Here is a 24,282-nt window from a genome sequence, read left to right as displayed (position 1 = left end):
CCGAAAGTGTTGGCACCTTTTGAAATTGTTTCAGAAAAAGAAGCATTTCCTCCAGAAAATTATTGCAATTACATGTTTTGTTATACACATGTTTATTTCCTTTGTGTATATTGCAACCAAACAAAAAAGTTAAAAAAGACAAATTGGACATTTCACCCAAAACCCCAAAAATGGGCTATACAAAATTGTGGCCACCTTCCAAAAATTGTAGGTAAACAACTTTGTTTCAAGCATGTGAGGCTCGTTCAACCTCACCTGTGGCAAGTAACAGGTGTAGGCATAATGAAAATCACACCTGAAACAAGATAAAAAGGGGAGAAGTTGACTCAGTCTTTGCATTGTGTGTCTGCGTGTGCCACACTAGGTATGGAGAAGAGAACAGTTTGAGGACTTGAGAACCAAAATTATTGAACAATGTCAAGGTTACAAGTCCATCTCCAGAGATTGTGATGTTTCTTTGTCCATGGTACGAAACATAATCAAAAAGTTTACAACCCATGGCACTGTCGCTAATCTCGATGGACATGGAGAGCAGAGAAAAATTGAAATGTTGTAACGCGTATGGTGGATAAGCAGCCCAATAATGTTCCAAAGAAATTCAGTATGTCCTGCAGACTCAGAGGGCGTCAGTGCAAACTGTTCATCCACATGTGAATGAAATCTAACTTCATGGCAGAAGACCCAGGAGAACCCCACTGCTGACAGAGACATAAAAAAGCTAGACCGCATTTTACCAGAATGTATGTGAGTAAGCCCAAAATCCTTTTGGGAAAGTGTCTTGTGGACAGATAAGACCAAGATGGAGCTTTTTGGTAAAGCACATCATTCTCCTGTTTACTGAAAATGGAATGAGGTCTACAAAGAACACAGTACCTACAGTCAAATATGGTGGAGATTCAAAGATGTTTTGGGGTTATTTTGCCGCCTTTAGCACTGGGTGCCTTGATTGTGTGTAAGGTGGCAATGTAGTGCCCAGTGTCATAAAGCTGGGTTTGCGTCATGGGTCTTCCAGCAAGACAATGGCCCCAAACACACTTCAAGAAGCCCCCTAGAAATGTATAGAAGCAAAGTGCTGGAGATTTCTGAAGTGGCACCAATGAATCCGGATCTAAATCCCATTGATGACCTGTGGAGAGCTCTGAAAATTGCTGTTGGGAGAAGGCGCCGTCACATATGAGAGACCGGGAGACGATTGCTTAAGAAAAGTGCTCCAAAATTCCAGGTGAGAGGTGCAAGAAGCTTGTTGATGGTTATAAGAAGCGATTGATTGCAGATATTTATTCCAAAGGGCGCAACTAAATATTAAGTTGAGGGTGCCAACAATTTTGTTCGGCCCATTTTTGGGTTTTTGTGTGAAATTGTCCAATTTGTCCTTTTTTCTTCTGTTTTTTTTTTTTTTTTTTTGTGTGGGTTGTTCCAATATATACACAGGAAATAAACGTGTATTAAAAAAATGTGTAATTGCAAACTGCTCGTAATTAATGTGCTTCTTGCCTAGGAGCCCGGCCACCGCTGATCGTCTGCAGCCTCCTCATTGTCACTCCCTGTGTGAGATGACTTCTGCATTGTACAAGGCCCGGGTTACTGAGTGTTTGCACGCCGTAAGTGTTCTTCACCCCTCTGTCCTGTGCGATGTGACCGCTCTGACATGTTCTGCCGGTGCATCGGGCACAATGTGACTGTAGGGCAAAGGGCTCGTCATGAAAATGTAACAGCGTCACCCTTCAGGCTAAATTCACACGCGCCTTTTATCATTGCATTATTTTATACTCATATCTGCACCTTTTCTGCAGACAAATCCACAGCAAAATTTACCTGCTGATTTTTGCTGTGGTTTTCTTGCATTGTGCGCACACATGATATTTACCGTGGTGACTTGTTTGCGGAAATGTAGCAGTTGCGTGGCACATTTTCACTTTTTTTGGTTTGCAAATCACAGATTAACCTGCTGGGGAGTTCAGATCCACAGCGTTGGATACTTTGTGCAGCATTTGCATGAAAATCTAACTTGCAGCAGACTTTTAGATAAAAAAACGCTAGTTGTGTTCGCCTCCTATCCTTATTGGTTTTCAGTCAAGTGGGAGGCACTGGATCCCTGAAGACTCAATCGAAGTCCCTGTTCTGACGCAGCGTAAAAAAGAGTGTTTTGTTTTTTGTTAGCAAATCTGCAATTAAGGGCTTGTTCACATGTAGATTTTTTGCTGCAGGAAACAAAAACTTTTACAAAAAGTAAAATAAAAGATTTCTTTAATCTCATTCACACACTATGCTTTTTGAGCTATGGAGCTTTTTTTTTTCTTTTTTAAACCCACCCCGCGACACCCCCACATCATTGCTTTCAGCTATTTTGCTGAGGCTTTTAATTCAATTGAATGCATTAAAAAAATGCATGAAAAAGCCGTGTAATGTATGCTGCGTTTTCACTGACACTTTTTTTATGTTGGTAAAAAAAAAAACTGCAAAAAAAGCACTAACCATTCAATCATCGTAGATGTGATTTCATTTAAACCTTGCGCTCTCTGTGCATTTAAAGACATTGAAAAGTGCGCTTTTTGGTGCACATTTTTCTCTGGTGGCTTCTATGGGAAGCCAAAAAAAAGTTTAAAAAATTGCATTTTTTATCTTAGAATTCCAGCTTTTCAATACCAAAAAAACCCCACCAGCAATTGTTGCAATTGCAATAATCAAAGCATATTGCATATGTCAGTGCAGACATCGGTAAAAAAAATACAGTTTTTGAATGTGTAAATGTGGCCTTGGGAGCCTCCATTCAGCCCACTGGGATTTGATCAATGTTCCCAACGTCACGCTGCGCACTGTACAAAGTTTGCGTATGCCGTGCCGTGAACTAAACAAGTGGTGACATTGGGAAGAATTCACCCCATCAATCAGACTCCCAGGGGGCTTGAGTAGATGATCAATAGCAGCGCCTCCCATTTAACGGAAAACCAGTGTCAAGGATAACAGCAGGGGGAGTCAGGCAGATCCCACCGCTGCCACCAGTTTGTCTGTAGACGCAACTCCGCTGCCTCGAATTGTCAGGACTGATGGACGGGGCCGAGGCTGCTTCCAATCCTAGGCCGGTTATTGAGGAACTCGCGGTGAGCGTATGGTATACACACCTCCAATTCCAACACATGTAATATATATATATCATTTATACAAGTCAATCAGACACCTGTTACATGTAGTGTATGGCTTCAGGAGTGCGGTTTACAGAGCAAGAGGAATAGAGCTGTTACATTTTATATATTTAATCTGGAAAGGTAGGCAGAGTTTATAAAAATATACAAAGATGATACAAAATAGGGACAAAGCAATAAGGTATATACAGTTACATACCATAAAAGAGATAACAAAAGAAAATGTACTAAATCTGATGTCACAGAAATGGCTCAGAGCTTAGCGGAAGGGGATACTCCTATGGAAAACGGAAAGAACTACATGAAGCTGCACCTTCCAGGACTAACAAAATTCAATAACTCAAATTCTGCTTTTTATTAGACCAAGGTTACACCCACATAACTCCCCTTGGTGAACTCATGTGGGGGCTGGGTGTTTTAAAAAATTATGAGATCATCAACTTTTGGGATATCTTCACCCCCTGGAGGTCACAGGTGGTAGATATTGTTGTCATTTTTCCTATTGCAATTTTACCTCTCTATGAAACAAGGCATGGATAGCATCATTCATCAGAACATTATTAAGCTGGAGGGGTTAGAATGGCCTTACGGTGATGTGAGTGAAAGCATTATGTTTGTCCCTTCTCTATAAAGCCGAAAATATATCTCCCATAAATATTGGATAGATGCAAACCCCAATAGTCATCACTGACCACTGGCTCCAAAACGTCTGGGGACCAGTGCTTTGAACAGAGGAAGCTCTTACACTGGAAGTTTTACTTCTCTACCTATGTGTAAACGAATCCTGGGCTGGTCTGGTCTGGTCTGGTTCTCAGAGAAGATCCCCTGTTGTAATTACCTGGTCACTGCAGGAGGTCCCTAATTTAATGGAGGTTGAAGTGTCAGCTCTTTCTCACTTCCCAAGTTATAATTAATCTCATATGTTCAAAGTGAGGGTGATATGTTCCCTCTCCGGCGATGTCTGTATAGATTTAATTTTTCTCTATGACACCTGGTAATTAACAAAGGAGGCAGGAATTCAATAAAATTTATGAAGGATTGTTGTTGTTTTTTTTCGGGGGGGATTTAACATTGCCCTATAATGGTTTAGGGGACCAAGGTAGAGTAGTACAAATCCCACGGATGATTGGGTGTTGTTACATTTCCATCATGGCAGGAACAAAGCTGATGATGACTATTCTCATCATGAGACGCCAGAATCCGCCAAGATGTGATGGAAACTTGTCTACTGTAAAAATGCTGGGAGTTGTAGTTTGCAGTAACTGAACAGCCGCAGATGGAAGAGCACGGCTTTACGTGATGATGTCGCTGGAGGCTAGATCTAGAAACTGCAGAACTTGTTCCACCAGATTCCAGACGTCTGATGGAAGTCCGTCCTCCAGGGCCGCACCGAATCTGGGTGTTGGTGGGACACGGTACAGAATGTGACCTCGGCCCAGGTGTCTAACCACCGCGTGCGTCAGGAGGAATGCTTCATACAAGGACCCGGTACAACATGGCTGAGCCTTAAATACTTTACGGCTGATGAATCAAATGTCTTAGGATGTACCTGACAAGTGTTAAATAATCCATCGATACCCAGAGCTTTCTCCCATATTCATTGGGAGAGAGTGAATATTCGGGTGGCAGCATTAGAGTCTGAGCGCCGTAGAGGGACGTGATCTTGGGGTTTCTGAAATCACTGGGGATAGGATATTCTGGGAAGGGATGTGTGGCTCTTTTTTGCAATAGACTACATTTTTTTCTCATTTTAAAGAGACATGCACCATTTTTTGGAACAATTCATCAGTATGCAAGTGTTCGATTTCCCTACAGCGCTCCCGCTGGAGAAATGAGGCATTGCACAGTGCCCATTCACATCAGCAGGTTGTCTCCTCCAGAGTGAGAGACATTCTTTGTAACTACTCGGTCCAATGGATGAGGTTCGAGAAGTTAGGGTCAGACTAGTGTGTATTTAAGGGGGTTTTCTAAATGGGACAACCCCTTCAAACTGATCTCCAGGTCTGGCTGCTGTATAAGGGTTTAGGGTATAATCCAGTGATAGGATCTCAGATGGCTGCAGTCACAGATCCCACATGGTGACTTCTTAGGTACAGAATGACGCTGATGACACAGCTGCGGGTGCGTTCTCACGTCACAGCCCCGTGTTCTGCCCCAGGGGTGTGGGCCGGTCTGTGTCACACAAGTTTGGCTCCAGATCCTCCCTGTAGTATCAGAAGAAGCACGATCCCTCCAGACAGCAGATCTCCGGGACTAGGAGCGGAGGCCGTCAGCATGATCCACCAAACCTTACACCTCTGCGTTCTCATCTCGGTCATCGGAATCTCATCTTCTGCAGACCCCATACAAGGTGAGCCGATCCCACCAGGTCTTGGCCTTAGCCCTCTGTCTGGCACTTCTGTGCTTTCTTCTACCGTAGCCCTCTGACTGGCACATCTGTGCTTTCTTCTACCGTAGCCCTCTGACTGGCACATTTGTGCTTTCTTCTACCGTAGCCCTCTGACCAGCACATCTGTGCTTTCTTCTACCGTAGCCCTCTGACTGGCACATCTGTGCTTTCTTCTACCGTAGCCCTCTGACTTGCACATCTGTGCTTTCTTCTACCGTAGCCCTCTGACTAGCACATTTGTGCTTTCTTCTACCATAGCCCTCTGACTGGCACATCTGTGCTTTCTTCTACCGTAGCCCTCTGACCAACACATTTGTGCTTTCTTCTACCGTAGCCCTCTGACCGGCACATCTGTGCTTTCTTCTACCGTAGCCCTCTGACTGGCAGATCTGTGCTTTCTTCTACCGTAGCCCTCTGACCAACACATTTGTGCTTTCTTCTACCGTAGCCCTCTGACCGGCACATCTGTGCTTTCTTCTACCGTAGCCCTCTGACCAACACATTTGTGCTTTCTTCTACCGTAGCCCTCTGACCGGCAGATCTGTGCTTTCTTCTACCGTAGCCCTCTGACTGGCACATTTGTGCTTTCTTCTACCGTAGCCCTCTGACTGGCAGATCTGTGCTTTCTTCTACCGTAGCCCTCTGACTGGCAGATCTGTGCTTTCTTCTACCGTAGCCCTCTGACTGGCACATCTGTGCTTTCTTCTACCGTAGCCCTCTGACTGGCAGATCTGTGCTTTCTTCTACCGTAGCCCTCTGACTGGCACATCTGTGCTTTCTTCTACCGTAGCCCTCTGACTGGCACATTTGTGCTTTCTTCTACCGTAGCCCTCTGACTGGCACATTTGTGCTTTCTTCTACCGTAGCCCTCTGACTGGCAGATCTGTGCTTTCTTCTACCGTAGCCCTCTGACTGGCAGATCTGTGCTTTCTTCTACCGTAGCCCTCTGACTGGCAGATCTGTGCTTTCTTCTACCGTAGCCCTCTGACTGGCACATCTGTGCTTTCTTCTACCGTAGCCCTCTGACTGGCACATCTGTGCTTTCTTCTACCGTAGCCCTCTGACTGGCACATCTGTGCTTTCTTCTACCGTAGCCTTCTGACTAGCACATTTGTGCTTTCTTCTACCGTAGCCCTCTGACTGGCACATCTGTGCTTTCTTCTACCGTAGCCCTCTGACTGGCACATCTGTGCTTTCTTCTACCGTAGCCCTCTGACCAGCACATTTGTGCTTTCTTCTACCGTAGCCTTCTGACTAGCACATCTGTGCTTTCTTCTACCGTAGCCTTCTGACTAGCACATTTGTGCTTTCTTCTACCATACATTGGCAACTGTGGCTTTAACCGGGGGGGCTATGCTATATTGAGGGAAGAGTTAACAATTCAAGCAGAGGGGGCCTAAAAGCCCCTCTACACACTGGCTGACACGGATAGAAGAGGCCCCTGTACAAAAACAATACATGGGCCCCTTTGCAGTCCAGTAGCTCCTCATAATGCACATTTCTACCTGCTTTGGGGGTGTTAGTGGCCCCCTTATAATTGGTTCTTCCTGGGGTCCAAGTGGTATGTCAGCACATAAAAAAATCCAGTGCTGTAAGTGGCACATGGCGGGTGCGGCCCCCTTTATAGATTTTGCATTAGAGCCAAGGGCATTTGCAATATACAGAATGGTTTACAAAATAAACCCGCCTTCTCCACCTCACTAACAATACTGCAACCCCACTCCGCATCAGCCAGCTACAATCCATTTAAGGGTAACTTCTTAAAGGCGTGCTCCTGTGTTTTATACACTTATTACCTCTCGTCTATATATTATGTTCCTGTCTAATAACCTTGCATCTCTGTGTTTATATACTCCGTACCTAAAGCAATGGAGACTTTGTAGAAAATGCAAAAACGGGGACCCGTCACGGGTCATCACAGACCTCCCCCACCCCCGGGATAAAAAGGCCCCAAACCTAATTCAGTTTTAAGTTCCCTTATGGGACCTGAAGTTGTTTTTGATTAGTTATTCTCTATACTGTGATATCACTGTGTTGCAGTATATACAGGTGCTTCTCACAAAATTAGAATATCAAGATAACATTAATTTAATTTCAGTTCTTCAATACAAAAAGTGAAACTCATATATTATAGTAGTATTATATGTTACAAACAGGGTGATCTATTCCATGTGTGTCAATGACGCCTTCTGGCTATCTGTCAGGTCAGCAGTCTTCCCCATGATTGTGGAGCTACTGAAACAGACTAAGGGACCTTTATAAACGCTTAGGAAGCATTTGCAGGTGGTTTTTGTTAATTATTCTAATTTACGGAGATAATGACATTTGGGTTTTCATTGACTGTAAGCCATAATCCTCAACATTAACAGAAATAAACACTTGAAGTAGATCACTCTGTGTGTAATGACGCTATATAATGTAGGAGTTTCACTTTTTGTATTGAAGAACTGAAATACATTTAACGTTTTAATGATTTTCTAATTTTGTGAGAATCTCCTGTGGAGGAAATGACCATGCTATGGGCCCTGTAACAATTACATGGCGCGATTGCTCTGCTCTGTGGTTACACAGCAGCAATCAGAGCTAGCTCCGGTTGCTGCTGTTAGAGGCAGGTGCTGGCTGTATAATACAGCCGGTATGGACCGTGAATGGTGTATGCTTCCCTCCTGAGCTCGCTGTATACTCCCACTCCCAACATACACGCTCGTCACACTTCAAGAAGTAGTTAACATTTATATTTCCATCTTATAAAGCGATAGCATATTGCTAGGAGTGGCCATCATTTTACAATCAGTGGCGGTCCAACATCAGAGAACCCCCTACGATCCTGAGAACGAAGGGGTCACAGAGGTGATTAAATGTTGAGTACGGCACAGAAAAGACAGCCAGTACAATTCCCAGGGTCCTGGAAGCCGGTCGTCCCCCATAAATCGGCTCCATTTCTGCCCATAGATTGGATCAGGCATTATAGATCAGACTGCAATACCAAACACAGCCAAGTGTGGCGCTACACTAACATATGCATTTCAGCATCTCTCCATCAATGTAATAAATCTTGCGCTCATGGACCTTCCTTTCTTTCAGTTTCGTCCACGCATTGCACAGGGAGTCCATAGACTTCAATGGGAACTTGTAATGCTTTGTTTCTCCTGCAGAGGCACTGCAGGCAAATTTAACTCAACCCCTGCATTGTTAACCCTTTCATTAACATCTATTTTAAAAAAAAAACAATTCTGTAAATATTTTTTTTTTTTTTTTTCCTACCAGTAATTTCCGGAGTGTTCATGCCAAATAATATCTCAGTTAATTATGATGGCGCCAAAGTGGCCTGTGCCGCGCACTACAGCAGACTGGCGACATTGGAGAATATCACTTTTGCGTTTACAAAGGGCTACGAGCTCTGCAAGTAAGTATGGCCGACAATATGGGAAAGCCTGTAATATATTTATGACCATGGCTGTGATCAATGAGTGGAACAGGCGGCCTCGAGAGGTGGTGAGTTCTCCTTCAATGGAAGTCTTCACACAGAGGCCGGACAGACACCTGTCAGATGGTTTAGTGAGTCCTGCATTGAGCAGGGGGTCGGACACAGGGACCCTGGAGGTCCTATCCAACTTTTTGGATTAAAAAGACACTCTTATTAGAGACGGAGGACCACTAAGTCTCTATCGTTTGCAACAATGAGAGGTGGGAGGCTTTGTTTCAGGGTGAATATATAGTAAAGCTGATATTTAACTTTCTTTTTTCTTTTTTTTTATTCTAACCAGGTGGGGCTGGACACAGGAGAAGAGACTTGTCATGCTCCGTCTGACGCCATTTAAAGGGTGTGCTGATTATAACGTTGGTGTTCTGATCAGAGACTGTCCGAACATCAGATCCACATTCTGTGTCAATAGCTCCTCAGGTGAGTCCATCCACGGAGATATCTGCAAAACTATTATCTTCTCAGACAACCTGTCCGCTTTCCTGGTGCTGCTGATATCGTACACGAGACTTTCTATTTATGTATCGGGATCAGTAAGATGCAGGCAAGTTCAACAGTTGAGCACAGCAGGTCAGTATGACTGCAGCAGACCAGTATGAGCGCAGCAGGTCAGTATGTGAGTGCAGTAAACCAGTTTAAGCACAGCAGACCAGTATGAGCGCAGCAGACCAGTATGAGCACAGCAGACCAGTATGAGCACAGCAGACCAGTATGAGCGTAGTAAACTAGTTTAAGCACAGCAGACCAGTATGAGCACAGCAGGTCAGTATGAGCGCAGTAAACTAGTTTAAGCACAGCAGACCAGTATGAGCACAGCAGGTCAGTATGAGCGCAGTAAACTAGTTTAAGCACAGCAGACCAGTATGAGCACAGCAGACCAGTATGAGTGCAGTAAACTAGTTTAAGCACAGCAGACCAGTATGAGCACAGCAGGTCAGTATGAGCGCAGCAGACCAATATGAGCGCAGTAAACCAGTTTAAGCACAGCAGACCAGTATGAGCACAGCAGACTAGTATGAGCACAGCAGACCAGTTTGAGCGCAGTAAACCAGTTTAAGCACAGCGGTCCAGTTTGAGTGCAGCGGACGAGTATGAGCACAGCAAACCAGTATGAGCACAGCGGACCAGTTTGAGTGCAGTAAACCAGTTTAAGTACAGCAGACTATTTTGAGCGCAGCAGGCCAGTTTGAGCACAGCAGGCTAATTGGAGTGCAGCCGACCAGCACAGCGGACCAGTTTGATTGCAGCAGACCAGTTTGATTGCAGTGGACCAGTTTGAGCACAGCAGACCAGTATGAGCACAGCAGACCAGTATGAGCACAGCGGACCAGTATGAGCACGGCAGACCAGTATGAGCACAGCGAATCAGTTCATGTATGACGTAATGATGAAATTTGGTCCTTTCCATACATTCAGGGATGATTCAGATACTTCCTATACCTACCGGTCTTGTCCCATCCTATGAAAACGCCAGCAAAACCTGCACAGGCAGCGGACTCACCATAGCCACCAAAGAGGAGATGGAGGAGAATAAAGGTCTCATGGCAAACAGTAGGTAAGATGTGATCCATTGAGTGCAAATGGGAGGTATTTTGTGCTGTTCATCCTGATCCTCCTGGTTCATGACTCCTAGAACTACTGAGACCCTCAGGATGTATCTCAGATAGATGTACAGTAACAAGTCACAGCCGTGAGCCTAAGAACTGATATGGCCGGACTTCTTGTTGTCAACAAAAACGTAACTCTGGCATCTTCTCTCCAAATGTCTTAATAAAACGGATTTATTCTAAAAATGCAACAAACTTTTGCTGTTGCCGTAACTTTTCAACCATTCTTTTCAAAAGCAACACGTTTGCTTGAATTAGGGAAAAAACTTGGCTGCCCTCGTCCACAAACAGCACCACCTCGATCCACAGTTTGTGTCTGGTCTCCATTGAAGTGAATGGAGCATAGCTGCAGTACCGCACACAACCTGCAGACAGCTGGGGCACTGTGGTTTTGTCTTTTTTTTTTTTTTTAGAAAGCTGCCATGTGTCTCTAATCCTGCATAATGTTATATGTGTCATATAGTAACACCGTGCGATGTGCGATGTGTGACCATGTCGGTACTTTTTCTTCCATCAGTCTTGCCTGGTATAATTGGGGAGTGGGAAAGGTGAGCGGCAAGATTTTTGAACAGAATTCCTGTGATGATACGTTAAGTTACGGTTCAGCCTTCTGCTATAATCCGGCCTGTAAGTATTCACCAGACAATCAATAAGTACAAGAATTATCATTGGGAAATAACCTGATAATGCCTATCATATATATAGATAACACAGGATCCACTATTCACAATAGGTGATGTCACAGCTCACCTCCTCCTCCTCCTGTACAATGACTGATAACACCTCTATATACAGTAGATAATACAGGATCCACCATTCACAATAGGTGATGTCACAGCTCACCTCCTGCTCCTGTACAATGACTGATAACACCTCTATATATAATAGATAACACAGGATCCACCATTCACAATAGGTGATGTCACAGCTCACCTCCTCCCCCTGTACAATGAGTGATAACACCTCTATATACAATAGATAACACAGGATCCACCATTCACAATAGGTGATATCACAGCTCACCTCCTCCTCCTGTACAATGACTGATAACTCCTCTATATACAGTAGATAACACAGGATCCACCATTCACAATAGGTGATGTCACACCTCACCTCCTCCCCCTGTACAATGAGTGATAACACCTCTATATACAGTAGATAACACAGGATCCACCATTCACAATAGGTGATGTCACAGCTCACCTTCTCCTCATGTACAATGACTGATAACACCTCTATATACTGTAGATAACACAGGATCCACTATTCACAATAGGTGATGTCACAGCTCACCTCCTCCTGTACAATGACTGATAACACCTCTATATACTGTAGATAACACAGGATCCACCATTCACAATAGGTGATGTCACAGCTCACCTCCTCCTCCTGTACAATGACTGATAACACCTCTATATACAGCTGATAACACAGGATCTACCATTCATAATATATGAAAACAGATTTTCTAAACCCATTTACCCTTTTAAGGATTCAGTCTGGCCCCCCAAAAATGATGTATGTGTATTTAGCCATCATTCTCATGTTATGGTTCTGTAATACTGATCCCGCAATCTAGGGCTAATTTATACCCTTTTAGAGGTCTGTTCACATGATGCATTTCTTGGGTGCACTATTTTTGTCCTGCATTGTTTATGCCTCATTCACACATAAGGTTTTTAAACATTTTTTGCATATGACAAGAAAACTGCAGATGCATATTTTGATCCTTTTTTACTATCTCACTTTGATCTCAATAGAGAAAAACTTCAGTAAAAATGATAAAAGAATTGGCTATGCTGCAGATAAAAAAAAAATGGTAAAAAAAATAAAATGTGTGAATGTGATTTTAGATCACAACGTGAGAACGCAGGCTAAAGAATCTCGTAAAACAAAAATAAGTATCATGTGAATAAGGCTTTGTATGCAATTTTGTAAAATTGCTGTAAAAAAATTAATAGTTTTTGCATCAATTTCAGAAATGTATAGTAAACCGTGAACGCATCGTGTGAACATGGACTTAGTACGTTTTTGCAGCCTGTGCAAGGAACATCATGTAATGCATTTTGTTGTCTTACAGTGTCTGATGTCCTCGTAATAAAAGATAACCGGAGTAAGTTCCTGTTATTATTTGTTGTGATTTTATATATTTATGTTATTATAATTCCACATTAAACATTACACCAAGTGTGTGGCCGTATATCTAGGACTAAACTTGGCACTAAATCTATGCCACCTGCCCAGCGCCATAATTCAGCCAAGTACATCAGCTTCAAAGTTTTATTTTTTTTCATTATTTTACGTTGGTGTTTTTGTACCGATTTGTATCTATTTTATTTTTCTTTTCTCTATTTGTATCAATAAAGTATTTGAAGCATCAACGGAAGGTAGGGATGAATTGGTCTCTGTTCGACAATTAAAATGATGCCTATATCGTCCCGATCGGTTGTTTTATTGCAGAGAAATCCTTACTTTTATCCATATGTAAATTTGACTGCAAGTGCACTGGGCGTTTCATGTGCACTTGCAGTCCACAGCTTCCCTGCAGTTGGCCAACGCATTGCTGCTCGATTGGCTGCAGAGACAGATGATGTTTTCTGTAGATAATAATATTTACAACAGCTGCCGATCGAGCAGATGAGAACGACGCTGGACAGGGAGAACTGGGGAGGAGTCATGAACTGCAAGTGCACTGGGCGTTTCATGTGCACTTGCAGTCTACAGCTTCTCTGCAGTTGGCCATCGCATTGCTGCTCGATTGGCTGCAGAGACAGATGATGTTTTCTGTAGATAATAATATTTACAACAGCTGCCGATCGAGCAGATGAGAACGACGCTGGACAGGGAGAACTGAGGATGAGTCATGGACTGCAAGTGCACTGGGCGTCTCATGTGCACTTGCAGTGCACAGCTTCCCTGCAGTTGGCCAACGCATTGCTGCTCGATTGGCTGCAGAGACAGATGATGTTTTCTGTAGATAATAATATTTACAACAGCTGCCGATCAAGCAGATGAGAACGACGCTGGACAGGGAGAACTGGGGAGGAGTCATGAACTGCAAGTGCACTGGGCGTTTCATGTGCACTTGCAGTCTACAGCTTCTCTGCAGTTGGCCATCGCATTGCTGCTCGATTGGCTGCAGAGACAGATGATGATTTCTGTAGATAATATTATTTACAACAGCTGCCGATCGAGCAGATGAGAACGACGCTGGACAGGGAGAACTGAGGAGGAGTCATGGACTCCAATTGCACTGGGCGTTTCATGTGCACTTGCAGTCCACAGCTTCTCTGCAGTTGGCCAACGCATTGCTGCTTGATTGGCTGCAGAGACCGATGATGTTTTCTGTAGATAATATTATTTACAACAGCTGCCGATCGAGCAGATGAGAACGACGCTGGACAGGGAGAACTGAGGAGGAGTCATGGACTCCAAGTGCACTGGGCGTTTCATGTGCACTTGCAGTCCACAGCTTCTCTGCAGTTGGCCAACGCATTGCTGCTCGATTGGCTGCAGAGACCGATGATGTTTTCTGTAGATAATATTATTTACAACAGCTGCCGATCGAGCAGATGAGAACGACGCTGGACAGGGAGAACTGAGGAGGAGTCATAGACTGCAAGTGCATTATCAACGTCTTGTGCACTTGCAGTCTGATTTGCATATCGATAAAAATACTGATTTCTCTGCAACGACACAACGGATCGGGACGATATAGATATCGTTTTAATCGTTAAACAGTGACCAATGCATCACTCTTCCTGACTGCCGCTTAAAACGTTGCTGACAGATTGCCCCTGTGTAAAACGGGAGCCTATGGGCAACATATGCCATCGTATGCCTATAAAGTGGTGCAGGTCACATACTTTCGTTCAAGAAAGTGATCGCTTCATATACCTCCAATGGAAGGATCCAATGCAATGTGAACAGAGCCCTGTTCTCAAGAGTCCCACAATGCATTGCTCCCTGAGAATTGGAAACCTGCAGAATTCTGCATTTCCGCGTAATTGATGACGCTTCCTCACCCTTCTGCTTCTTGTTATTTACAGCCTGGAAGAAAATCGCCATCGGGTGCATCATCGCCTTCATATTTGTGATATTACTTCTAGCCGCTGCCTTCATGAGAGGGTGAGTAGCAGGAACAACCTGCACGGCTCCATCCGGTGGTCGGAGCTACTCCTTGCTTAGGTTAATAGGGTGGATTAGAATAGAAAATGCTCCTTTATTACCGTCAGTTCTTTTTTTTTTTTTCCTGAAACAGCGCCACCCTTATGGATGGGTCTTGAATGGTATTGCAATCACATAAAACGAGCTAAGCTGCATTACCACATACAACCTCTGCACAAGGGTGGCGCTGTTTCTCATTAGAAACCTTAGCTAAGCATCTTTCTGATCGTCCTCAACGTAACGTATATATTTTTATTCTCCAGAAATAAATGTATATGCTGCATGGGAGAACAGAGGAGTCACGCACCCGAGACCACACAAGTCCCTGTACCCACGTGGAACACCACCAGTATTTACCGGCGTATTAGTCACGCAAGCAAGGACATCGTTTATGACAACATGGTCAACCCGGCTAAGCGTCTCCCGGTGATCCAACCGGATCTGAGCTTCTATAAGACGCACTACAGTAATATGGGATTTGACACCACCGGGGAAGAGTGAGGACAACATATGGGAAGATGGGGACGAGTCGGGGACCTGGATTCATTCAAGACCTTTCATTAAAAATCCTATTTAAAGTGGGAGTCAAAATGCGAATCCCAGCGCCTTCAATGGGAAAGCCAGGAATGTCCCTTGTGACAGCCACTGGAGGGGAACTGTATTATTACATAGCGACCATTCAGATGAATGGATGTCCAAAGGGTCCTGGAGATGCTTATTTATGGCCCCTAGGAGCCCCCTTTATGATGTCTTTATGCCCCAATAACATGGAGGCACGACAGGCCCTAGCTGTGAGCGCTCTGATGTTGCTAGATTAGGCAGCTTTGTTTCTGGAGCACAGGGGCACCGAGGCCAGCCAGATGCCGTGATCCTGCCAGCTTCAGAGCAGCGCTTACAAGCTCTATTGGAAAGCGCTTGTAAGCGCTGTGCTCCTCGCTTAGGAAATCGACCACTGCTGATAAACTGTGCACAGTGACTGGGAACCTAGACAGTAAGCCATAAAATTAAAGATCCCTATATTTTTGAGACCGTGAATTGCATAGTTGCTTGTTTTACAAGATCGTTGCAATTTTAACCATTTATGATATCGAGAAAACCCTTTTAAGTGATGACACTGCTTTTACATGTTGCTTCATTCATTGCCCCCTTTGCGACATATTATATATATTTATATATATATTTACTTGTAAAATCCAATGAAATCAGGACGATTAAACTGTAACAGGACAGGTTCTAAATCATTATATTTTTACTGTGTTGTACATAAAATGGCCTGTAGGTGTCACTATTTCTATGGTAAAATTGCGTCGCTATAATAAAACATTTTTTTTTTTAAGTGAGAGCCGTTCAGTTTATATTTGCATTTAGTGATTTGCAAATTGTGTGTCAATTTTTGCAATAATTACTGGAAAAAAAATTGTTAAATATGCGTGGCGTGCAAAAGTTTCCGCTGCAATGTACCCCTTTGACAGTGGCATTATATTCAAAGTATGAATTGGTAGTACAAGGGCACTTTGTCTACCCACACATTTCACCTGTACAAATCAATAATAAATACTGAAATATTAGTGGTATTAATATTATTATACTATTATGATTATTAATAGGCGCAGTCGCCATAATAAAGGGACTTCATTTTGCTACAATCAGACCCATTGTCCTTGTTATCACTGTATCCATGTAGATACTAACCTAATGTGACTATCCCTTTAAACATTTGGTTGTCCGACTTCATGAATCGGGGAGAGTATTGATAACTATAAACCCAATTTAAAGACCTCTTGTCTGATTTAATTATTATGTGCTAATGAAATGTATTTCTATAGGATTGATAGTACATTTTATACCCTTTTTTTACATTTTTTTTTTACATATTATAAGCCTGGAATTAGTCATTGATTGGATTGCATTGTTTGTGTATAGAAAGGATGAAATCGATCACTGAAGCACAAAAGTGAAAATTTAGACCAACCTGGTGATAGAAACATATCAATATAATATTAGAAATACACTGTAATAAACAGGATCACAAAAGGGGTCGGCCACCGTTTAATTTCCGTTTAATTTGTTTTGCGATTGGGTTTCATTAAAAATTTTGCACCGTTTGGCTTTTACAGGCTCTTTGTTTATCTGCACTTTCAACTTTTATGTGATCTGTGGTCATAAATCAGCTGAAAGAAGCTCAGACAGGGCCGGACTGGCCATCGGGCAGTTCTGGCAAATGCCAGAAGGGCCGGTGGCAGTAGTGGGCCGCTCGAGTGTGCCGCTGTCAGCACACTCCCCCTGCTGTTAGCACACTCTCCCCGCTGTCGACACACTCCCCGCCCCGCATTCAACTATACCGGCGTCATTGATGCCGGTACAGTTGAATGCAATGATGGAGGAGAGAGCGTCTGCTGTCGCTCCCTCTCCCATCATTCCCCGCTCTGCCTGCCTCTGACACTGCGGGTGCGCGATGACGTCATATCATCACGCACCTGCTGTGTGTCAGGCGGTCAGACTGCGGCTGCTGAGACCGGAGCCGGGAGCAGTGCAGGGTACGAGGAGAGGTGAGGAGAGTGTTTTTTTTTTGTTTTTTGTTTGTTTTTTTTAAATATATATCAATGAGTGATAACTGGATTGTGGGGCAATTGGGGGGCTGTATTACATTCTATGGAAGCTGGCTGCATTACATTGTATGGGGGCTGCCTACATTACATTCTATGGGGAATGTGGGGAAGGGCTGTATTACATTCTATGGGGGCTGTGCTGTATTATATTCTATGGGAGCTGTGCTGTATTACATTCCATGGAGGCTGTGCTGTATTACATTCCATGGAGGCTGTGTTGTATTACATTCTATGGGGGCTGTGCTGTATTACATTCTATGGGGGCTGGCTGCATTGCATTCTATGGGGGCTGGCTGCATTATATTCTATGGGGGCTGGCTGCATTACATTCTATGGGTGCTGGCTGCATTACATTCTATTGGGCTGGCTGCATTACATTCTATGGGGCTGGCTGCATTACATTCTATGGGGGCTGGCTGCATTACATTCTATGGGTACTGGCTGCATTACATTCTATTGGGCTGGCTGCATTACATTCTATGGGGCTGGCTGCATTACATTCTATGGGGGCTGGCTGCATTACATTCTATGGGGAGGGCTGTATTACATTCTATTGGGCTTGCTGCATTTCATTCTATGGGGCTGGCTGCATTACATTCTATGGGGGCTGGCTGCATTACATTCTATGGGTGCTGGCTGCATTACATTCTATGGGTGCTGGCTGCATTACATTCTATAGGGCTCGCTGCATTACATTCTATGGGGGCTGGCTGCATTACATTCTATGGGTGCTGGCTGCATTACATTCTATTGGGCTGGCTGCATTACATTCTATGGGGCTGGCTGCATTACATTCTATGGGGGCTGGCTGTATTACATTCTATGGGGAAGGGCTGTATTACATTCTATGGGGAAGGGCTTATTACATTCTATGGGGGCTGTGCTGTATTACATTCTATGGGGGCTGTGCTGTATTATATTCTATGGGGGCTGTGCTCTGTTACATTCTATGGGGGGCTGTCTTACATTCTATAGGGGAGGGCTGTATTACATTCTATGGGGGGCAGCGGGCTGTATTACATTCTATGGGGAGGGCTGTATTACATTCTATGGGGGCTGTGCTACATTCTCTGGGGACTACATTATATTCTATGGGGTGCTGTATTATATTCTATGGGGTGCTGTATTATATTCTATGGGGGGCTGTATTATATTCTATGGGGGGCTGTATTATATTCTATGGGGGACTGTATCACATTCTCTGGGGGCTACATTGAATTCTATGGGGGGCTGTATTATATTCTATGAGGGGTGATTGCATCATATTCTATGAGGGGGCTACATTATATTCTATGGGGAGCTGCATTATACTATATAATGAGGGCTGCATTGTATTCTATGGAGGGGCTACATTATATTCTATGGGGGGCTGCATTATGCTCTATGAGGGGGCTACCATATATTATATATGCAGGGGCTGCATTATACTATATGAGAGGGGCTGCATTATATTCTCTGGGGGGTTACATTATACTCAGGGGGCTACAGTATATTCTGTGTGGTGGCTGCATTATACTCTGGGGTGGCATCATTATACTATATGTGGGCTGTGTTATACTGTATCGAGGACTATGGGGAATACATTATACTATATTAAGAACTATGGGGTGCATTATACTATGGGAAGTGAATTGTACTACATGGATGACAATGGCGGGGCATTATACTATTTTATACTATATGGAGCACTATGAGGAATGTATTATACTATTTGGACGACTGAGCAGTGTATTATACTATATGGAGGACTGTGGCAGTACATTATACTTTATGGAGGACTGAGGAGTGTATTATACTATATGGAGGAATTGCAGTGTATTTTAATATATGGAGGACTATGAGGAGTGTATTATACTATATGGAGGACTATGAGGAGTGTAGTATACTATATGGAGGATTATGAGGAGTGTATTATACTATATGGAGAACTGAGGAGTGTATTATACTATATGGAAGACTGAGGAGTGTATTATACTATATGGAGGACTGAGGATTGTATTATACTATATGGAGGACTATGAGGAGTGTATTATACTATATGGAGGACTATGAGGAGTGTATTATACTATATGGAGGACAGAGGAGTGTATTATACTATATGGAGGACTATGAGGAGCGTATTATACTATATGGAGGACTGAGGTGCACATTATAATATGTGGAGGACTATGAGGGTGTATTATACTAAACAAGCAAAATGCTGCCTATTCATCGAGTGATTGGATTGTTTATGTGGGAACAGAAATCCTTGTTCTCAGCAGCACATCACCGGTGTAAACTGTAGTTGTGCTGCTGATAACATGATACTGTGTGGGGACAGATTGATCTAATTGTGATTGTTCTGTTCCCTTCATTCTTTCTCAGTTGGTGTAAAGAGGCCGGGAAACAAGCGAACGACTTCAGTATTGTCAATCACACTCATTTAGTGGCCTGAGATCAGCGCATGTAAATACAGCAGAAATACTTCACAGGGAGACCAGGCAAGGATGATGACAGTTGTAGTTAGCGCTATTCCCAGGCGCCGGGTACTAACTCTGCTGCTTTTCCCAGCCGCCAGAGCATTTAATTCTGGTATGTGTAATGATGTTTAGGGTTGATGTCAGCTGTGTAATGTCAGCTGCTATCAATCCCTGGTGTAAGTAATGGAGAGGTGTCTATCAGACACCCCCACTACTAGCCCAGACCTGGCGAGACCCAGCGACTCTGAAGAGCGGTGACGGTAGTAACAATACTGCTCTTCAAAGTCTCCAAGCTCAGCGCAAGACCCGGAATATCTGAAGAGCGGTGACGTTACTGATGTCACCGCTCTTCAGAGTCACCGGGTCTCGTGCTGCGCAGCGGAACCAAAAGTGGCTGCAGGCAAAGAGTATGGAGCATCAGAATGAGGTTCCACAATCCGTTCATTATCTACGAGATCCGATTATGGAGGTAAAGTAGCGGCTTTTCTTGGTAAAAAGCAATAAATAGGACTGATCTGTAATGCTGGATACAGCTGTGATTATATGTTATATAGTCGTGTTACTCTCCCCTCACTTCTTGTAACCTACAAGTGTACAAAGATATTATACAGTCACCATGTGACAAGTGGCCCTGTGTGACTGCAAATGCCAGGGCTGAATTTTAGTCCCAGTCCGGCCCTGAGCTCAGAAGTAGAGGGTTATTAACTGAACTTGTTGATCTTTGATCTTGTTGATCTAGTTGATCTTTTTTTTTCCTAGTACATAAAACTTATCTTCCATTTGTAAGTAAAACCAGAGAAACCAGAGCACATACCGATGTAACAGTAGCATAAAACATGAAAAATATGTAGTTGTTTTTTTAGGAGGCAAAACAGACCATTTTTTTACACTTGTTTGAATTCAGACAAAAGGACAGAAGTATCAGCAATTTTTTATCACTTCTTCTCATATGGGGGTAAAAAGCACTGCAACTTTTTAAGCACGGTAGTTTTTTGTTTTGTTTTATTTGCATTATTTGTATTTTCAATTGTATCTTTATTTAACTAATTTATTTATTTAAAGCTTTATCGCCATTTGTCTGTACAAATATTTTCTCTGTATTTTTTCTTTTGTTTTTATTTAATTAATTTTATTGCAACAGTTCGACCAAAAAAAACACAATATATATTTTATTCCCAATTGTATTTCTAATTGTATTTTATATATAGAGATATATATATATATATCTATATATATATCTATATATATAATCGTCCAAGGGGCACTTCCGTCTGTCTGTCACGGAAATCCCAAGTCGCTGATTGGTCAGTGACGAGCATAGTCCGGCCGCAAAATGGCCACTCCCTACTCCCCTGCAGTCAGTGGCCCCTCCGTACTCCCCCCCCCCCACCCCAGTCAGCGCCCGCCACCCACTTAGCGTTTTAGCAGTCCGTTAAACCGACTGCGTTACACCGCGGCATAACGCGGTGTAACGCAGTCTGTTAACTCTGCTATTAACACTGTGTGACAAACTTTTTACTATTGATGTTGCCTATGCAGCATCAATAGTAAAAAGATATAATGTTAAAAATAATTTAAAAAAAATGGTGCTATTCTCACCTTCCGCCGTTGTGTGCGAGCGGCGAGGCTGCCGCCAGCTTCCGTTCCCAGAGATGCATTGCGATCGGAAGCTGGCGGCAGCCTCGCACGCATCGGGACAACTTCTGTGGACGCCGGAGGGTGAGTATATAACTATTTTTTATTTTAATTCTTTTTTTTAACAGAGATATGGTGCCCACACTGCTGTATACTACGCGGGCTGTGTTATATACTGCATGACTGATATATACTACTTGGGCAGTGTTATATACTGCGTGGGCTGTGTTATATACTATGTGGCTGTTATATACTATGTGGTTGTTATATACTATGTGGCTGTGCTATATACTACGTGGCTGTGCTATATACTACAAGGCTGTGCTATATACTATGGGCTGTGCTATATACTACGTGGCTGATATATACTACGTGGCTGTGCTATATACTATGGGATGTGCTATATACACTATGCGGCTGTGCTATATACTAAACACTACATGGCTGTGCTATATACTATGTGGCTGTGTTATATACTACGTGGCTGTACTATATCCCGCACTCCGAACCCCCGACATCCAGCGCCCCGAGCTCCCGAGATCAAGCGACCAATCAGCGAGAGACGCAGTCCAGCCGCCAATTGACAAGGGATTTAAACACCGCTTCAGTGATTGATAGCTCACGGCCGGCCATGACCAATCAGCGATATTGGCGCAGTATTTAAACACCGCTTCGGTCATTGGTCGTGCCCGGCCGGTCGCGACCAATCAGCAACTGGCGCAGTCCGGCCGTGAATTGGCGCCAGATTTGAACCACGCTTCGCTTATTGGTGCGGAATTTAACCCCCACTCGCAGCGCGACATACATACATACATATTCTAGAATACCCGATGTGTTAGAATCGAGCCACCATCTATAATATAACGCTGGGAGCGTCACTCTGTCCGAAGCCTCTATAGACTGCGCAAGCGCAAGCGCCGGCGCAGTCTGGGCCTCACAGAGCGACGCTCTCCCGGGAGATCGCGGTGTGCGTTCACACTGAACACACACCGCGATCTCCACCGCAGAAGCAGGGACCGCCAGGAGGGTGAGTATCGGCCTATATTCACCTGTCCCCGTTCCATCGCTGAGCGGCGCCATTTTCCCGGTCTTCGGTCTGTGGCCTTCAGTTCAGAGGGCGCGATGACGCGCTTAATGCGCGCCGGCGCCGCCCTCTGACTGAACAGTCACAGCCAGGAGACCGGGAAGATGGCGGCGCTCAGCGATGGAACGCCGGACAGGTGAGTATAGTAAGTGCTGGGGGGCCTGAGCTGGCGGCGATACCGGCACCTGACCCCCACAGCGTGCCGGTGTCCCCGCCTGCTCAGGCCCCCCAGCACTCGGCGCCGAGCGGGTCAGAGGCAGTATGGGGACGCAGGATGGAGCAGCACATAAGGATGGGGACGCAGGATGGAGCAGCACATAAGGATGGGGACGCAGGATGGAGCAGCACATAAGGATGGGGACGCAGGATGGAGCAGCACATAAGGATGGGGACGCAGGATGGAGCAGCACATAAGGATGGGGACGCAGGATGGAGCAGCACATAACAGTATGGGGACGCAGGATGGAGCAGGACATAAGGATGGGGACGCAGGATGGAGCAGGACATAAGGATGGGGACGCAGGATGGAGCAGGACATAAAGATGGGGACGCAGGATGGAGCAGGACATAAGGATGGGGACGCAGGATGGAGCAGGACATAAGGATGGGGACGCAGGATGGAGCAGGACATAAGGATGGGGACGCAGGATGGAGCAGCACATAAGGATGGGGACGCAGGATGGAGCAGCACATAAGGATGGGGACGCAGGATGGAGCAGCACATAACAGTATGGGGACGCAGGATGGAGCAGCACATAAGGATGGGGACGCAGGATGGAGCAGCACATAAGGATGGGGACGCAGGATGCAGCAGCACATAAGGATGGGGACGCAGGATGGAGCAGCACATAACAGTATGGGGACGCAGGATGGAGCAGGACATAAGGATGGGGACGCAGGATGGAGCAGCACATAAGGATGGGGACGCAGGATGGAGCAGCACATAAGGATGGGGACGCAGGATGGAGCAGCACATAACAGTATGGGGACGCAGGATGGAGCAGGACATAAGGATGGGGACGCAGGATGGAGCAGCACATAAGGATGGGGACGCAGGATGGAGCAGCACATAAGGATGGGGACACAGGATGGAGCAGCACATAACAGTATGGGGACGCAGGATGGAGCAGGACATAAGGATGGGGACGCAGGATGGAGCAGCACATAAGGATGGGGACACAGGATGGAGCAGCACATAACAGTATGGGGACGCAGGATGGAGCAGGACATAAGGATGGGGACGCAGGATGGAGCAGCACATAAGGATGGGGACGCAGGATGGAGCAGCACATAACAGAATGGGGACGCAGGATGGAGCAGCACATAAGGATGGGGACGCAGGATGGAGCAGCACATAAGGATGGGGACGCAGGATGCAGCAGCACATAAGGATGGGGACGCAGGATGCAGCAGCACATAAGGATGGGGACGCAGGATGCAGCAGCACATAAGGATGGGGACGCAGGATGCAGCAGCGCATGACAGGATGGGGACGCAGGATGCAGCAGCACATAAGGATGGGGACGCAGGATGCAGCAGCGCATGACAGGATGGGGACGCATGATGGAGCAGCGCATGACAGGATGGGGACGCAGGATGGAGCAGCGCATGACAGGATGGGGACGCAGGATGGGAGCAGCGCATCACAGGATGGGAGCAGCGCATCACAGGATGGGGACGCAGGATGGGAGCAGCGCATGACAGG

General features: G+C 44.8%; 1 protein-coding gene across 1 annotated transcript; it reads left to right on the top strand.

Annotated features, from left to right (window-relative positions):
* The first annotated feature begins 4,535 nt into the window (after positions 1 to 4,535).
* LOC138649701 (uncharacterized) lies at positions 4,536 to 16,436 on the top strand. Its single transcript, XM_069740328.1, has 8 exons — positions 4,536 to 5,493; positions 8,800 to 8,938; positions 9,300 to 9,436; positions 10,433 to 10,571; positions 11,141 to 11,250; positions 12,704 to 12,736; positions 14,673 to 14,751; positions 15,054 to 16,436. Exons 1-8 carry the CDS (start codon positions 5,241 to 5,243, stop codon positions 15,289 to 15,291), a joined length of 1,128 nt encoding a protein of 375 aa, XP_069596429.1. The 5' UTR covers positions 4,536 to 5,240; the 3' UTR covers positions 15,292 to 16,436.
* Positions 16,437 to 24,282: the final 7,846 nt, after the last annotated feature.

The sequence above is a fragment of the Ranitomeya imitator genome, chromosome 9 (genome assembly GCF_032444005.1).
Source record: "Ranitomeya imitator isolate aRanImi1 chromosome 9, aRanImi1.pri, whole genome shotgun sequence".
Classification (NCBI taxonomy): Eukaryota; Metazoa; Chordata; class Amphibia; order Anura; family Dendrobatidae; genus Ranitomeya; species Ranitomeya imitator.
The sequence above is the reverse complement of the archived record's forward strand: the minus strand, read 5'-3'. Positions and strand labels throughout refer to the sequence as shown.

Bases quoted from the DNA above. Each gene is read 5' to 3' on its own strand.
- LOC138649701 (XM_069740328.1), top strand. From the start codon at position 5,241: ATGACGCTGATGACACAGCTGCGGGTGCGTTCTCACGTCACAGCCCCG. The intron at 9,437-10,432 runs GTGAGTCCATCC...CCATACATTCAG, and splicing joins CTGTGTCAATAGCTCCTCAG to GGATGATTCAGATACTTCCT. The intron at 14,752-15,053 runs GTGAGTAGCAGG...TTTATTCTCCAG, and splicing joins GCCGCTGCCTTCATGAGAGG to AAATAAATGTATATGCTGCA.